At 42.3% G+C, this 18,405-nt stretch overlaps 1 protein-coding gene across 3 annotated transcripts in view; it reads left to right on the top strand.

Annotated features, from left to right (window-relative positions):
* Window positions 1-18,405, top strand: part of usp34 (ubiquitin specific peptidase 34) — a 98,259-nt gene that overhangs the window by 12,945 nt on the left and 66,909 nt on the right. For 2 of the 3 annotated variants that reach the window (XM_034189180.1, XM_034189181.1), the window contains exons 7-20: window positions 2-194; window positions 361-422; window positions 601-682; window positions 839-931; window positions 1,065-1,190; window positions 2,112-2,241; window positions 3,677-3,807; window positions 7,411-8,180; window positions 8,297-8,511; window positions 8,692-8,810; window positions 9,033-9,160; window positions 9,534-9,623; window positions 14,926-15,021; window positions 17,688-17,770. In XM_034189180.1, the coding sequence (XP_034045071.1) occupies window positions 2-194; window positions 361-422; window positions 601-682; window positions 839-931; window positions 1,065-1,190; window positions 2,112-2,241; window positions 3,677-3,807; window positions 7,411-8,180; window positions 8,297-8,511; window positions 8,692-8,810; window positions 9,033-9,160; window positions 9,534-9,623; window positions 14,926-15,021; window positions 17,688-17,770 (2,318 nt within the window). Of the gene's footprint in view, window position 1; window positions 195-360; window positions 423-600; window positions 683-838; window positions 932-1,007; window positions 1,019-1,064; window positions 1,191-2,108; window positions 2,242-3,676; window positions 3,808-7,410; window positions 8,181-8,296; window positions 8,512-8,691; window positions 8,811-9,032; window positions 9,161-9,533; window positions 9,624-14,925; window positions 15,022-17,687; window positions 17,771-18,405 lie in introns of those variants that run through there. The other variant, XM_034189182.1, reaches the window with a different exon arrangement.

Here is an 18,405-nt window from a genome sequence, read left to right as displayed (position 1 = left end):
GGTACCTGTGTAAGCTGTCAGACCAGGAGCTACGACAGAGCGCGGCGAGGAACATGGCCGACCTGATGTGGAGCACGGTGAAGGAGCCGCTGGACAGCGCGCTGTGCTTCGACAAGGAGAGCCTGGATCTCGCCTTCAAATACTTCATGTCCCCGACGCTCACCATGAGGCTGGCCGGACTCAGTCAGATCACGGTGAGCCTTCCACTGACATGAAATCTGCTCAATCCAAACCTCATACACAGAATTCTCTTATTGGAAACAGCTTTTAGCAGCTTGTCTCTGACTGCACGGAATCCACGCGTTCATTCAGCAGAGCGTTTATTCTTTCTGCGTTCACCGCCTCTTTATGTTTCCTCAGAACCAGCTCCACACCTTCAATGACGTCTGCAACAACGAGTCCCTGGTGTCCGACACAGAAACGTGAGTTGGCTCCCAGGGTTTGTTCAACCGGCCTCACAGTCAGACCGAACAACTTCAAGAAATAATGAATTTCCTCAAAATATTTCAAATGCGCCCCGTTAGTTGATTTTTAATTGAAGCGCCTGTGGCAGTGAATCCAGCCTCGGCTTTGACCACACATTGTGTTCCATTCTTCCAGGTCGATAGCAAAGGAACTAGCTGATTGGTTGATCCACAACAATGTGGTGGAACATATATTCGGACCAAATTTGCACATTGAGGTGAGGATGCAGCCTTCAGAAATTTGAATTTAAACTCTTAACTTTATTACTGGCCTCAGATCAGTTAATTGCTGAAGAGTCGTGGCATTTTCATCAGTTATCCTGATTGCAGGCTGTAATGCTGTGTGTGTGTGTGTGTGTGTGTGTGTGTGTTAGATTATTAAACAGTGCCAAGTCATCCTGAACTTCTTGGCTGCGGAGGGTCGACTCAGCACGCAGCACGTTGACTGTATTTGGGCTGCAGCTCAGGTGAATATCAGACAGATTTAATTTTCTTTTTTAGGATTCATATTTCTGCATCAGCTGTGTGTTTTTATTCTGACAGTTTGTGTCTCTGTATAATGAAGAATTCTTGTTTTCTGCTCTCTGTTGTATATTTCAGCTGAAACACTGCAGTCGCTATATCCACGACCTTTTCCCTTCACTCATCAAAAACTTGGATCCAGTGCCTCTCCGCCATGTCCTTAACCTGGTGTCGGGCCTGCACCCTAGTGGCCACACTGAGCAGGTGCACACACACAAACCACATACTGTCTCATTTCAAAACAAACAAACAAACAAACAAAATGGCTGCATGTCCTCACAGCACTGAGGATCTGCTGAGTGGTTTGTTGGTCCACATTAACAGTTAACTGCTGTGAAACACCAGAATGGAACTCATTCGAGAACAAACCTTTGCAAAGGTTCAAAATGTCTCACCAGATAACGCTTCACTGAGTTATTTTAAATTCATTGTTTTGATTTTGTGGCAGTGTTCTTGTTGCCGTGCATTTTGATAAATTACTGTCAAAGTTGCAGTTGAAGCTTTGTAAGAATGCAGCACGTGTTGCTCTGCACTCAATGTACCTCAGCAGTAACATCACACATTTTAATAATTGGTCTGTTTTTACATTTGTTCAAGTCGTAGGATCTGGTCTGAATTAGAAACTGCTAAAGTTTCTTTACATTCTAGTTTTGGTCTTGTGAACTTGTGAAAGACTCCATTTTTTTATTATTATTTTTTTTTTATTGTTATAACTATCAAGGGATCAATCACCACATCCAGATTACATTTGTGATCAAACAGTAACGCCAGCCCTTAACCTTTTCTTCTTCTTTTATTAATCAGTAAAGGCTCGTGCTGTTAAAGTAATAGATTACTGTTGTAGCCACAACCAGGTCATCCTCATAATTTAATACTTTCTCTAATAACAGTCAATATATTCAGTATTTTCTGTGTGAAATAAGAAAGTTATTGTTACAATACTGAAAACAGAAAGATGTAACCTGCTTGGTTTGGATAAAAATGCGTATTCTTTATTCATGTAACGATACAAACTACATCCTCTTCAAAAAGATGATTTCGTATGACTCAAATGCTGTAAACTGACATTATTATTTCTCTGCTAATTGCACTGGGTGTTATTCTTTTTTCCCGCTCCCTGTACAGACATTGTACTTGGCGTCCATGCTGATTAAAGCTCTGTGGAACAACGCATTAGCGGCGAAGGCGCAGCTTTCCAAGCAGAGCTCCTTTGCCTCTCTGCTCAACACCAACATGCCCATGGGCAACAAGAAAGGTCAGTGTGCTTCTATACACACACACTCCCATCTGACTAGGGATGGGTAGTGATAAGATTTTATCTATCGATACCATTATTGATTCTGCTTATCGATCCGATTCCTTATTGATTCCCATATGGATACAGCTTTTGAATTTTCTGTGTACTAAAAGTAGGTTTTACAGGTTTTCTATGTCAGCAACATTTTATTGAGTCTTAAAGTAAATAAATATGAAATTGATCACTGGATCTTTGATCTCTGCAGATAAATAGAAATAAACAAAGTATGTAGTTTTTGTCAAAGGCATTTCCTTTCAAACATTTTGGCATGAATGTCTCTCCGTACCTCCAAGCTGAACTCAGCTGTGCTGCACGTCAGCATCCATGTAAAGAATGCAGGATGTCTTATTTTGGGAGGAAAAACGTTTTAGTCGATTGTAGTTTGTCTGTATTACGTTTGGAAAGAGGTGTCATTTTATTTAAAACGGCAAGTTGTTTTTAAGTTATTAATTCCGAGTGGACTCTGTCTCGGCAGAGAGCCGTGCAGTGTTTGGAGCTGTGCCAACGGAACGCAAGACGATTCTCGTGTTTTGACTGCAACAAGACGAGTCCCAGTTAGTGACTTTAATCTGCACAAAAGTGACTCACAATTGACACATTTTAATGTCTTTGAGAGGAGTTAAGAAGCGAACTTACTGCTTCTGAAGAGCAGCGAATCATAGAACCAATGAAGCAGTGGATTGAAGCACTGCTTCATTGGTTCAAGCTTCAAAGCGGAGTCACGCTGCAGAAGCGGTTGATTACAGACCCGCTGCAGGGTCTATAATCAATGTAGAGACATAATCATTTTCCCGCCAAACACCCTCAAAAGAACAGCCACTCTGAACGACCGATAAGGGAATCGTTAAGCAAAAAGGCTATTGATGTCGGTGGATCAAATCATTTCTTAACGATACCGAAAAGAACTGGTTCTTGATACCCAACTCTATACCTGACTGAGCACCTGTGTGTGTGAAAACTTTAGCTTCGCTGGCTGACTGGACTGATTTTAGCTTCGCTGGCTGACTGGACTGATTTTAGCTTCGCTGGCTGACTGGACTGACTTTAGCTTCGCTGGCTGACTGGACTGATTTTAGCTTCGCTGGCTGACTGGACTGATTGATTTTTATTTTTTCAGCTTTGCAGACCAGCAGCATAACTTTGACTTTAACTTTACATTTACTGTCAATTGAGAGACCAAGTGAAGATTAGCTTCATAGATTGACCGTATAATCAAATGTTGACCTTTCAGAGCACATATTCTCCACTGACACAGCAACACGCACGGTTTCATCAGCACTTTTTCTTTGCTTATCCGTCATTGCTGCAATATGATGTCTTGTGTAGGACAGTGGACTTAGTCCTCTCAGGGAACCTTGCTGTGATTCTGCGTTGTCCCCTTGTTTGGTTTTAGGTTCACCTGCCGCCAGTCCTGACAGCAGCGACAACAGTGATACTCAGCACAGCGCGGGCAGCGACATGGAGATGGACGACCGGCTAATGACGGGCAGTAAGAGGAGCCAGCAGAGGCTCTCTGACACAGAGGTACAAATGGATCGGCTTGTTGGACTGTGATAGAATGAAAATATGTTTCACAGGGTTTGGAGTATTGTGTTTGGACCCTCAAAGGGCCAAGTTCTTTGGAAAAAGTTTGTAACTTTTGTGTTGTAATAATAATAATAGTGCTATGTGACTAAAAAGATTACTCCAGGTTTTGAGTATTTTTCTTATTGTTACATGGGAAACAAGGTACCAGTAGATTCAGTAGATTCTCACAAATCCAACAAGACCAAGCATTCATGATATGCACACTCTTAAGGCTATGAAATTGGGCTGTTAGTAAAAAAAAAAAAAAAGTAGAAAAGGGGGTGTTCACAATAATAGTGTGGCATTCAGTCAGTGAGTTCATCACTTTTGTGGAACAAACAGGTGTGAATCAGGTGTCCCCTATTTAAGGATGAAGCCAGCACCTGTTGAACATGCTTTTCTGTTTGAAAGCCTGAGGAAAAGGGGACGTTCAAGACATTGTTCAGAAGAACAGCGTAGTTTGATTAAAAAGTTGATTGGAGAGGGGAAAACTTATACGCAGGTGCAAAAAATTATAGGCTGTTCATCTACAATGATCTCCAATGCTTTAAAATGGACAAAGAAAACAGAGACGCGTAGACGAAAACGGAAAACAACCATCAAAATGGATAGAAGAATAACCACAATGGCAAAGGCTCACCCATTGATCAGCTCCAGGATGATCAAAGACAGTCTGGAGTTACCTGTAAGTGCTGTGACAGTTAGAAGATGCCTGTGTGAAGCTAATTTATTTGCAAGAATCCTCCGCAAAGTTCCTCTGTTAAATAAAAGACATGTGCAGAAGAGGTTACAATTTGCCAAAGAACACATCAACTGGCCTAAGGAGAAATGGAGGAATATTTTGTGGACTGATGAGAGTAAAATTGTTCTTTTTGGGTCCAAGGGCCGCAGACAGTTTGTGAGACGACCCCCAAACTCTGAATTCAAGCAACAGTTCACAGTGAAGACAGTGAAGCATGGTGGTGCAAGCATCATGATATGGGCATGTTTCTCCTACTATGGTGTTGAGCCTATATATCGCATACCAGGTATCATGGATCAGTTTGGATATGTCAAAATACTTGAAGAGGTCATGTTGCCTTATGCTGAAGATGACATGCCCTTGAAATGGGTGTTTCAACAAGACAATGACCCCAAGCACACTAGTAAACCAGCAAAATCTTGGTTCCAAACCAACAAAATTAATGCCTCGCAGATGTGAAGAAATCATGAAAAACTGTGGTTATACAACTAAATACTACAACCCCTGGCGAAAATTCTGGAATCTCCGGCCTCGGAGGATGTTCATTCAGTTGTTTAATTTTGTAGAAAAAAAGCAGATCACAGACATGACACAAAACTAAAGTCATTTCAAATGGCAACTTTCTGGCTTTAAGAAACACTATAAGAAATCAAGAAAAAAGATTGTGGCAGTCAGTAACTGTTACTTTTTTAGACCAAGCAGAGGAAAAAAATATGGAATCACTCAATTCTGAAGAAAAAATTATGGAATCACCCTGTAAATTTTCATCCCCAAAACTAACACCTGCATCAAATCACATCTGCTCGTTGATATTGACCCTATGCCATGACATTGACCCTATGTGTCTTTTTGCAAGGAATGTTTTCACAGTTTTTGCTCTATGGCAAGATGCATTATCATCTTGAAAAATGATTTCATCATCCCCAAACATCCTTTCAATTGTCCAAAATATCAACGTAAACTTGTGCATTTATTGATGATGTAATGACAGCCATCTCCCCAGTGCCTTTACCTGACATGCAGCCCCATATCATCAATGACTGTGGAAATTTACATGTTCTCTTCAGGCAGTCATCTTTATAAATCCCATTGGAACGGCACCAAACAAAAGTTCCAGCATCATCACCTTGCCCAATGCAGATTCGAGATTCATCACTGAATATGACTTTCATCCAGTCATCCACAGTCCACGATTGCTTTTCCTTAGCCCATTGTAACCTTGTTTTTTTCTGTTTAGGTGTTAATGATGGCTTTCGTTTAGCTTTTCTGTATGTAAATCCCATTTCCTTTAGGCGGTTTCTTACAGTTCGGTCACAGACGTTCACTCCAGTTTCCTCCCATTCGTTCCTCATTTGTTTTGTTGTACATTTTTCGATTTTTGAGACATATTGCTTTAAGTTTTCTGTCTTGACGCTTTGATGTCTTCCTTGGTCTACCAGTATGTTTACCTTTAACAACCTTCCCATGTTGTTTGTATTTGGTCCAGAGTTTAGACACAGCTGACTGAACAACCAACATCTTTTGCAACATTGCTTGATGATTTACCCTCTTTTAAGAGTTTGATAATCCTCTCCTTTGTTTCAATTGACATCTCTCGTGTCGAAGCCATGATTCATGTCAGTCCACTTGGTGCAACAGCTCTCCAAGGTGTGATCACTCCTTTTTAGATGCAGACTAAGGAGCAGATCTGATTTGTTGCAGGTGTTAGTTTTGGGGATGAAAATTTACAGGGTGATTCCATAATTTATTCCTCAGAATTGAGTGATTCCATATTTCTTTCCTCTGCTTGGTCTAAAAAAGTAACTGTTACTGACTGCCACAATCTTTTTTTTCTTGATTTCTTATAGTGTTTCTTAAAGCCAGAAAGTTGCCATTTGAAATGACTTTTGTTTTGTGTCATGTCTGTGATCTGCTTTTTTTCTACAAAATTAAACCAGGGGTTGCCAGGGGTTGTAGTTTAGTGATTCACAGGATTGCTAAAAAAAAGCAGTTTGAACATAATAGTTTTGAGTTTGTAGCGTCAACAGCAGATGCTACTATTATTGTGAACACCCCCTTATCTACTTTTTTTTACTAATAGCCCAATTTCATAGCCTTAAGAGTGTGCATATCATGAATGCTTGGTCTTGTTGGATTTGTGAGAATCTACTGAATCTACTGGTACCTTGTTTCCCATGTAACAATAAGAAATATACTCAAAACCTGGATTACTCTTTTTAGTCACATAGCACTACTATTATTCTGAACACTACTGTAGTTTTAAGCCATACCCAGAAAAAAATGAATCTGAGATATCAAAAAGAGTAATCCTTCCTGGAGTTATGCAGACATGCGTTGGACCGTTGGAAGTTGTGCACGGGCTCTCCGACAGAATGTCCCAGAAGGAGACACTGTGCCGCTGGAGTCAGAGCTGGCCGTTGTGTTTGCATAGCAGCATCAAGTTTTAATGCCATGCACAGAAAAAATAATCCAAGATATGAAAAAGAGGTCAGCTTCCTGGAGTCACGCGGACATGTGAGGGGGGACTCTGGAAAAAATGACTTTTCCTGACTTTTGCCAAATGGTTTAGGAGGAGAAACTTAGTTGCTCTGAATGCCACCAGGTGACAGCAACTTTGGAAAATCAGCTGAGCTGCAGTATTACTCACCCTGTTAGGGTGAATTAGTAATAGTAATTTATTATTAATTTAGTGTTATTTGTAGACATTTTGAAGATTGTAAAATAAAGTATGTGCAAAGTCCAACCCAGTTTGTCAGGTGCACCTTCCTTGATGAATTGTGCTCCAGCCTTTGGTCACTGGTGTTTCTGTTGGTCCTCAGGAGTCGATGCAGGGCAGCTCAGATGAGACAGCCAACAGCGTGGAGGAAGGCAGCAGCGGGCCGGGCAGCAGCAGTGGCCACAGTGAGGCTTCCAGCAACGAAGCTGCCTCCAGCCGAGCCAGCCAGTCCGCCGGGAGCCCGGGGAGCGAACTGCACTCTGATGATATGGCGGACAGCGAGGCTTTAAAGGAGGAGGAGGAGGAGGAAGAAGAAGAGGAAGAGGAGGAGGATGAAGAGGACGATGAGGAGGAGGAGGAGGACGATGACGAGGAGGACGATGATGATGGGAACCGGTCTGCTGCTGAGGGCGGCCAGCAGAAAGAGCCCCGGGAGCAGACAGATTCCAGGAAGAGGAAGGCGGGAGAGGCCCTCGGAGAGGGATCAAGCCAGGGAGGTAGACCGAGTGACTCGGGGGTTGGAGCCAAAGCCAAGGTTCTCCCTTTCAACCCGGAGACGGGTTCAGTCATGGTTACAGCTGTATCGACGCCACTGGAAGGCCGTATGAGGATTTTGGACACGTGCGCTGCATCTTCATCTTCTCGGCCCGACGGGTCTGAGCGAGAGGCCCAACACCAGCCGCCGGACCTCGGCCCCTCCCAAATGGTCCAGGCGCCACAGGAGCCTCCTTGCTTGCCTCAGCCTGCGGACTTCCTGGGAGAGGCTATGGGCTCAGATCTTTTCAACTGTCGACGATTTATTGGCTCCCAGCACCATCATCACCACCACCACCATCACCATCACCACCATCACCACCACCATAATCATGAAGGGTAAAGTACCGGGTCACTGCATGATATTTACCCTCTTCATTTTTCTCCCTGACATTGTGATGGATTTACTTCCATTTTCTTTGAATAACAACAACAATAAAAAAATTCTTCCTCAGACCCATGGTGGAGGACATGCTGAGTGCCGATGACGTCAGCTGCAGCAGCTCTCAGGTCAGCGCCAAGTCAGAGAAAAACATGGCTGACTTTGACGGCGAGGAGTCAGGCTGTGACGAAGAGCTGGTTCAGATCAATTCCCACGCTGAGCTCAGCTCACACCTCCAGCAGCACCTCCCCAACCTTGCTTCCATTTACCACGAGCACCTCGTGCAGGGTGAGGCGCGCCGGGCACCCTGGAACATGAATGTGACCATTTTGAAGCATTGAAAGGCAACATAGTCTTTTGTTTGAGTAAATTTTATTTAAACAGGAGGACACAGTGTGGCATTATTTAGCAAAGAGTAAATAAATAATCTGAGGTGCTGATATTTGTGCAAACTCTGGACCTCTGCAGGACCAGCTGTCCATAAGCACCAGTACTCCAGCAGCCACGCTGTCACCGACATCAACCTGGACAATGTTTGCAAGAAGGGCAACACTCTGCTGTGGGATCTTGTGCAAGATGAGGACGCGGTAAAATGTCAAAACAATATCCAGAACAGTTTTTGTAGTGACGCTAAAGATGCTAAACCATGAGACAAATGCATGTGCACTTGTAAAGCAGTGCAACGTGTGCAGTAGTGTTCAAGTTAAACAAGTCATATTTCAGACTTTAATGTACGAGAAATGTTTTGTGACTCAAACACAAAGTGTTGGCTTGAACCTGTGAAGTCAGACTCGTGTTTATGTTTCTAGATTCATCTGTCTGAGGGTCTAATCAATGAAGCAGAGAAGCTGCTGTGTTCACTGGTCTGTTGGTTCACGGACAGACAGATCCGGATGCGCTTCATTGAGGGTTGCCTTGACAACTTGGCTCACCATCGGTCAGTCTCCCGAACCGAAAGCCCTGCCCTTCCTTCCAAAAATATATATTTACATTGTATATTAATCATTTCCCAAGTGTGAAATGTTAGGAAAAAAATAACACCTAACATTTTTTTTAACATTCATCCAAAATGCTTTTATGAAACGCAAAAAACAAATGTGAAAAAACACACGTTTGTGAAATTTGTGAGCTATTCGTTCTTAATCATTTATTTTAAAATTATTACTACATATAGTGCAAATGAAAGAGAAGCACTGTTCATACGCTTTTGAAGTTCCTCTACATTTTCTTTATTATATAGATGTATTTAATTTTCTTGTTGTTTTGGAGAATGTGAGAAAATAATGGATCGTTTGCCCCCCCCCCCCCAGGTCTGTTGTGGTTTCACTGCGTCTACTTCCAAAACTCTTCGGCACTTTTCAGCAGTTTGGCTCCAGCTACGACACTCACTGGATCACCATGTGAGTCAAAGCTCCTGCCTTCAGTAATGTTTCAGTTCCATTTATGATGACTTACTTTCATTTTTTTTTTATATTTATTTTAATTCTACCAGACCTGAATTGTTGTTTACATGTCTGTTGACGTCCTTGACTCTTGACAGTGTTGATTTGAATTTGTTGATTTGTTGATTTGAAAAAATGAGGTGGGCTTCATAGATAATTGGCAAAGCTTCTGGGGAAAACCTGGTCTTGTTAGGAGAGACGGCATCCATCCCACTTTGGATGGAGCAGCTCTCATTTCTAGAAATCTGGCCAATTTTCTTAAATCCTCCAAACCGTGACTATCCAGGGTTGGGACCAGGAAGCAGAGTTGTAGTCTTACACACCTCTCTGCAGCTTCTCTCCCCCTGCCATCCCCTCATTACCCCATCCCCGTAGAGACGGTGCCTGCTCCCAGACCACCAATAACCAGCAAAAATCTATTTAAGCATAAAAATTCAAAAAGAAAAAATAATATAGCACCTTCAACTGCACCACAGACTAAAACAGTTAAATGTGGTCTATTAAACATTAGGTCTCTCTCTTCTAAGTCCCTGTTGGTAAATGATATAATAATTGATCAACATATTGATTTATTCTGCCTTACAGAAACCTGGTTACAGCAGGATGAATATGTTAGTTTAAATGAGTCAACACCCCCGAGTCACACTAACTGTCAGAATGCTCGTAGCACGGGCCGGGGCGGAGGATTAGCAGCAATCTTCCATTCCAGCTTATTAATTAATCAAAAACCCAGACAGAGCTTTAATTCATTTGAAAGCTTGACTCTTAGTCTTGTCCATCCAAATTGGAAGTCCCAAAAACCAGTTTTATTTGTTATTATCTATCGTCCACCTGGTCGTTACTGTGAGTTTCTCTGTGAATTTTCAGACCTTTTGTCTGACTTAGTGCTTAGCTCAGATAAGATAATTATAGTGGGCGATTTTAACATCCACACAGATGCTGAGAATGACAGCCTCAACACTGCATTTAATCTATTATTAGACTCTATTGGCTTTGCTCAAAAAGTAAATGAGTCCACCCACCACTTTAATCATATCTTAGATCTTGTTCTGACTTGTGGTATGGAAATAGAAGACTTAACAGTATTCCCTGAAAACTCCCTTCTGTCTGATCATTTCTTAATAACATTTACATTTACTCTGATGGACTACCCAGCAGTGGGGAATAAGTTTCATTACACTAGAAGTCTTTCAGAAAGCGCTGTATCTAGGTTTAAGGATATGATTCCTTCTTTATGTTCTCTAATGCCATATACCAACACAGTGCAGAGTAGCTACCTAAACTCTGTAAGTGAGATAGAGTATCTCGTCAGTAGTTTTACATCCTCATTGAAGACAACTTTGGATGCTGTAGCTCCTCTAAAAAAGAGAGCTTTAAATCAGAAGTGCCTGACTCCGTGGTATAACTCACAAACTCGTAGCTTAAAGCAGATAACCCGTAAGTTGGAGAGGAAATTGCGTCTCACTAACTTAGAAGATCTTCACTTAGCCTGGAAAAAGAGTCTGTTGCTCTATAAAAAAGCCCTCCGTAAAGCTAGGACATCTTTCTACTCATCACTAATTGAAGAAAATAAGAACAACCCCAGGTTTCTTTTCAGCACTGTAGCCAGGCTGACAAAGAGTCAGAGCTCTATTGAGCTGAGTATTCCATTAACTTTAACTAGTAATGACTTCATGACTTTCTTTGCTAAAAAAATTTTAACTATTAGAGAAAAAATTACTCATAACCATCCCAAAGACGTATCGTTATCTTTGGCTGCTTTCAGTGATGCCGGTATTTGGTTAGACTCTTTCTCTCCGATTGTTCTGTCTGAGTTATTTTCATTAGTTACTTCATCCAAACCATCAACATGTTTATTAGATCCCATTCCTACCAGGCTGCTCAAGGAAGCCCTACCATTATTTAATGCTTCGATCTTAAATATGATCAATCTATCTTTGTTAGTTGGCTATGTACCACAGGCTTTTAAGGTGGCAGTAATTAAACCATTACTTAAAAAGCCGTCACTTGACCCAGCTATCTTAGCTAATTATAGGCCAATCTCCAACCTTCCTTTTCTCTCAAAAATTCTTGAAAGGGTAGTTGTAAAACAGCTAACTGATCATCTGCAGAGGAATGGTCTATTTGAAGAGTTTCAGTCAGGTTTTAGAATTCATCATAGTACAGAAACAGCATTAGTGAAGGTTATAAATGATCTTCTTATGGCCTCAGACAGTGGACTCATCTCTGTGCTTGTTCTGTTAGACCTCAGTGCTGCTTTTGATACTGTTGACCATAAAATTTTATTACAGAGATTAGAGCATGCCATAGGTATTAAAGGCACTGCGCTGCGGTGGTTTGAATCATATTTGTCTAATAGATTACAATTTGTTCATGTAAATGGGGAATCTTCTTCACAGACTAAAGTTAATTATGGAGTTCCACAAGGTTCTGTGCTAGGACCAATTTTATTCACTTTATACATGCTTCCCTTAGGCAGTATTATTAGACGGTATTGCTTAAATTTTCATTGTTACGCAGATGATACCCAGCTTTATCTATCCATGAAGCCAGAGGACACACACCAATTAGCTAAACTGCAGGATTGTCTTACAGACATAAGACATGGATGACCTCTAATTTCCTGCTTTTGAACTCAGATAAAACTGAAGTTATTGTACTTGGCCCCACAAATCTTAGAAACATGGTGTCTAACCAGATCCTTACTCTGGATGGCATTACCCTGACCTCTAGTAATACTGTGAGAAATCTTGGAGTCATTTTTGATCAGGATATGTCATTCAAAGCGCATATTAAACAAATATGTAGGACTGCTTTTTTGCATTTACGCAATATCTCTAAAATCAGAAAGGTCTTGTCTCAGAGTGATGCTGAAAAACTAATTCATGCATTTATTTCCTCTAGGCTGGACTATTGTAATTCATTATTATCAGGTTGTCCTAAAAGTTCCCTAAAAAGCCTTCAGTTAATTCAAAATGCTGCAGCTAGAGTACTGACGGGGACTAGAAGGAGAGAGCATATCTCACCCATATTGGCCTCTCTTCATTGGCTTCCTGTTAATTCTAGAATAGAATTTAAAATTCTTCTTCTTACTTATAAGGTTTTGAATAATCAGGTCCCATCTTATCTTAGGGACCTCGTAGTACCATATCACCCCAATAGAGCGCTTCGCTCTCAGACTGCAGGCTTACTTGTAGTTCCTAGGGTTTGTAAGAGTAGAATGGGAGGCAGAGCCTTCAGCTTTCAGGCTCCTCTCCTGTGGAACCAGCTCCCAATTCAGATCAGGGAGACAGACACCCTCTCTACTTTTAAGATTAGGCTTAAAACTTTCCTTTTTGCTAAAGCTTATAGTTAGGGCTGGATCGGGTGACCCTGAACCATCCCTTAGTTATGCTGCTATAGACGTAGACTGCTGGGGGGTTCCCATGATGCACTGTTTCTTTCTCTTTTTGCTCTGTATGCACCACTCTGCATTTAATCATTAGTGATCGATCTCTGCTCCCCTCCACAGCATGTCTTTTTCCTGGTTCTCTCCCTCAGCACCAACCAGTCCCAGCAGAGGACTGCCCCTCCCTGGGCCTGGTTCTGCTGGAGGTTTCTTCCTGTTAAAAGGGAGTTTTTCCTTCCCACTGTAGCCAAGTGCTTGCTCACAGGGGGTCGTTTTGACCGTTGGGGTTTTACATAATTATTGTATGGCCTTGCCTTACAATATAAAGCGCCTTGGGGCAACTGTTTGTTGTGATTTGGCGCTATATAAAAAAATTGATTGATTGATTGATTGATTGATTTGAGAATTCTAAACTAATTTTTGTGAAAGCTGGTGAAAATATTAATCTTCTAGTAACAGTATTCCTTAAAATTATTAACTTACTTTTGGGCCCTGTCACACCGTGATGATTTAGCCAGTGTATGCTGACAGCCCTGTTTTCATGAAGCAGTTCAGTCGGTACTGCACAGTATGGTGCAGGTCGGAATGGTTAAGTCTGGCTTGGTTTGCTTTTCCACTGCCGGCAGAACCCTTTTGTTTGGCTAGCGGAACACGTAAATATTGCAGAGCACATCATTGAGTGTGCGTACACTGTTGCACTGCTTCTCCCCCCCACACAGAGGCCAAACAGAGTAATTTAACTTTTTAAAAAATTTTATTTTATTTTTGTTTTGGTTGCTCATGGGATTTAATTTCATTGCATTCAGAATGCTGAAGAGTCAGCTCCATTGTGAAATGACCGTGGAAATGTGCTGTGTGGAATGCAGTCATCTGAATGTCATCCAGGTACATCACATTCCAACATTAAAGCACAATTTGCAGCGAGAGCCGTTTTCCTTAATGTAATGGGAGCTATTGATTGCGCAGATGTTGCTATAAAGGTGCCATCAAATGATGAATTTATTTTGGTTAATAGGAAACAATTTCATTCCATTAATGTTCAAATCATATGTGATGCGCAAATGCATTGGGTTGGGACCAGACTAGAGGCTGGCATCGTGCACGATAGGTGGCTGCATGGGTATATTTTATTCATGTACCTGTTCTGATCGAAAACCAGTGCTGGCACATCTGGGCATGTGTACGCATTCAAATATGGTTTTTGTTATTATTAATGTGTTTTTCTTGATGGTGACACTGGAGCTACAGATTCTTAACAGGCCCCTGATTGTCTCCCTGTATTCAATATTCGTCAATAAATGTGTGTGTAAAGCTGTGACTGACACACTGTCAGCTGGTGCACCTAATTTCTTTTAACTTCTGTGTGTGTGCGCTGCTTTGAGCTTACTGCGGCCCCACACACATACACGCATGCGTGCTCTGAGTAATATTTTTCCCATTTCATGTTTATTTTGTTTGCAAGGGTACCAAATAAACTATCCCTGTGTGTCTCTCCATGTCATGTCCAGTCATCTGTAGCTCAGACTTGGTATAAATTATTTTCTGTGTTCATGTTGAGTAATCTGATGTCGTGAGGATTCCCAGCTCCCAGGGCTTATTTACATGAATTTGTATATTTAAATAGGGGCATGAAAGGGAGGAGCTTGGTGCATGTTTATGTGCACTCAGTTCCACATTGATTGAGATGTACAAATGGAATGTACTTGGATCCATGCTTATGCACACTTTGATAACTCTGAATTTGTTTGTGCTTATGCCAGTTTCTGGGTTTTGGCGTCCGCCATGTTTCAGTAGGAAAACCATGCAAGTCTTTGTACATGAGACACCAGATCATTGTCCCAACACAGTTGTGTGTGTTCTTGGTTCTGTCAGGTGGGCTGAGAAAGAGCTGCACATGATGAAGCTGTTCTTCGACAATCTGCAACACTACATCCAGGAGGTCCGAGAACACCGGCACAAGTTCTCACTGTGAGTCCGTCGACATTCATCACCAAGCTTAAAGCTGCACAGGAGCATGAAACAAAAAAGCCACAAATCGTTATTATTCCAAAGAAAACTCTTCAGAACTGTGATTTCACTGGGTTTGTTTGCAGATAGCCTGCACTGTGTTGCAGGGAATCATGTGTTTAGTGGAATATTATTAACAGAATAGAGTTAGAAACATAAAGAAACCTGCGTGTTGCTGCACCAGGTCTCGTAGTTCAGTGTAGTAGTAGTTCACTGCAGTTCAGTCTGTCCAGTTCAAACTGTCATAACACAGGCTAACGTTGGGCTGACCATTTGTGGCTTTACAGTACTGCGCAAAAGTTGGAAAAATGTATTTTCTTTAAACCTGATGAAAATAATGATGTCTTAATGTTGTTACCTGTAAATATATTTACATGCTGTGTTGTCACATTATCAAAGAATCGATACAGTTTTCAATATTTTGTTGCAGTCAAAAGCATACAAGATGGGGTTTGGTTGAGTACATGCCGAGTTTCAGTATTTCATCAAATGTGATATGAAGCAACAGCAATGAGGACAAAGGTGGAGATTAGATTTACGCCACTTGAATCAGAATAGCTTTTATTCACCAAATATCCACAGAATACAAGAAATTTCCACTTCAGTTTGAGCTGCACTCTCTCTGTGCAGGCATGTAGAAATATACACTAAACACTCAATAATTCACAGTAAAAACATGTGCAAGTAAAATAAAATGTGCTATAAGAGGGAAAAAATGTGTGAAATGACAACAGATTAAAGTTAAGTTGTACATGAGATATATGAATGTGAGTTTTTTTGTCAGGTTAAGTTGTTCATCAGTGTGACGGCCTGTGAAAAGAAACTGCTCCTGTGTTTGGTTGTTCTGATGTACAGAGCTCTGTAACATCCACCAGAGGGGAGGAGTTTAAACAGGGTGTGTCCAGGGTGGGAGGGGTCTGCAGAGATGTTACCAGCTGGCTTCCTGGTCCTGGACCGGTATAAGTCCTGGATGGAGGGCAGGCTGGCTCTGGTGATTTTTTTTCTGCAGACCTGACAGTTGAAGTCTGAGCAGAGGGAAACCAAACAGATGGAGATGCACAGGACAGACTGGATGATGGATGTGCAGAAGATGATGAGGAGTTCCTGGGGCAGGTTGAACTTCCTAAGCTGTCTGTGGAAGTACATTCTCTGCTGTGACTTTTTTTTTTTGAGGATGGAAGGGGTGTCAGGGGGTGATGGTGGATTTCTCCTGAAGTCTACTATCATCTCCACAGTCTTGAGCGGGTTCAGCTCCAGGTTGTTCTGAGCACACCAGAGGACCAACTGTTCCACCTGTTGTCTGTCTGCAGCCTCATCACCATCCTGGATGAGTTCAGTGATGGTGGTGTTGTCCGCAAACTTCAGGAGTTTAACAGAGGGGTTCCGTGAGGTGCAGTCATTTGTGTAGAGGGAGAAGAGCAGTGGGAAGAGCACACACCCCTGAGGGGTGCCGGTGCTGATTGTCCGTGTGCTGGATGTGATGCTCCCAAGGCTCACCTGCTGTCTCCTGTCCGTCAGGAAGTTGGGGATCCAATGACAGGTGGGAGTTGGTACAGAGAGGTTGGAGAGTTTTTTTGTACGAGCGAAGTGCTGCGCGAAGCTCACTCTTATGGTAGACACAAAGGCACAAACCGGAAATGGCACCAGTGGAGAAAAAGCAGCAGTAAACACAGCAGTAAACATACCACTGTCCCAGCTTTTTTGAAACATGTTGCAGGCATCCATTTCAAAATGAGCAAATATTTGCACAAAAACAATAAAGTTTATCAGTTTGAAAATGACAAGACACTTTGTCTGCATGGATAAGCCAAACAGTAACAATTTAATGTTGTAAATTGTGCACAACGGAATACAGACAACAACCAGTTTGGAACTACAGTCAATTGCGTTGGGTGACGTGTGGGCAGGCTTGAGGATAGGAGACGCCCATCCAGAACCGAGCCGGATCCCACACAGCCCTCACCGCCAACGGATCTGAAGAACACCAGAGCCGCCAAGTCCTGGGTCCCCAGGTGGTCACCGTCTCCAGCTGTCAGATCTGGTACTGCTGGCAGAGAACAGAAACAGTACAGGTGAGTGTGAGTACGCACACTCAGTAATCCCACAGTCTGTGTTCCTTTGGGAGGGAACACCTCCACCTCCAGTCACACACTCGTGCAGCTCCTGTCTAACCACTTATCTGGTTGGGGTGTGAAGCGAAGCCGTCGCTGATCACACCAAACGCCAATCCCACAGATAAGGCAACACCACAGGAAAACAGCTGCAAAGAAGTTCAGACTATTAGTCAATGTTGTAAGTCAGCAGAGAAATTACCTCCAAGGTAGCTGATTTCTCGGCGAGGAGGTGGAGTTGCAGTCCGGCCTTTATGGTGATGGTGATGAGTTGAATGAGTGACAGCTGGTGCTGATGATGAGTGACAGCTGTCACTCCCAGTGGCTCCGGCGCCCTCTTGTGCTTGAAGCCCGCACTCCAAGCAGGGCGCCATCTGGTGGTGGTGGGCCAGCAGTACCTCCTCTTCAGCGGCCCACACAACAATCTGTATGTGAAAGCTGAGTCTCGTCAGCAAGGTTTTCCTGAAGGTAACTAACTGGTTAGTAAAGAAACGTCCTTTCTGTATGTTGTTTTAGGTACAGCCACAGTGCGGAGGTCCAGGTCCGGCTGCAGTTCCTCACCTGTGTCTTCTCCACACTCGGCTCTCCAGATCATTTCAGTAAGTTCAAAATCTTTTGCCTGCATCCTGTGGAGTTCTTTCTGTAGTCAGTGGGGCTACAGTCGGTGATTAGTTTCCGTGCCCAGTTTATGAATCAAGTAATTCAATAAAAAATGTTTTTATTAGTGATTTGTCCATGGGGTAATTTATTTAAAATGACAGCAGGTTTTTCTGGGTAATTGATCAAAAGATTGACTGATAATAGTTTTGAACTTCCCTGAGACACCACAGTCAAGCAGACCAGTTTATGTGGGATTGACTTGGCTTGATCTCTCTCTGTGAGTGAGATAGCTTATCTCGTCAATAGCTTTACATCCTCATTGAGCACAACTTTGGATGCTGTAGCTCCTCTGAAAAAGAGAGCCTTAAATCAGAAATGCTTGACTCCGTGGTATAACCCACAAACTCGCAGCTTAAAGCAGACAACCCGTAAGCTGGAGAGGAAATGGCATCTCACTAATTTAGATCTTCATTTAGCCTGGAAAAAGAGTCTGTTGCTCTATAAAAAAGCCCTCCGTAAAGCTAGGACATCTTACTATTCATCACTAATTGAAGAAAATAAGAATAACCCCAGGTTTCTTTTCAGCACTGTAGCTAGGCTGACAAAGAGTCAGAGCTCTGTTGAGCCGAGTATT

The sequence above is a fragment of the Thalassophryne amazonica genome, chromosome 15 (genome assembly GCF_902500255.1).
Source record: "Thalassophryne amazonica chromosome 15, fThaAma1.1, whole genome shotgun sequence".
In the NCBI taxonomy this organism is placed as follows: Eukaryota; Metazoa; Chordata; class Actinopteri; order Batrachoidiformes; family Batrachoididae; genus Thalassophryne; species Thalassophryne amazonica.
This window is presented reverse-complemented; position numbering and strand designations above follow the sequence as displayed.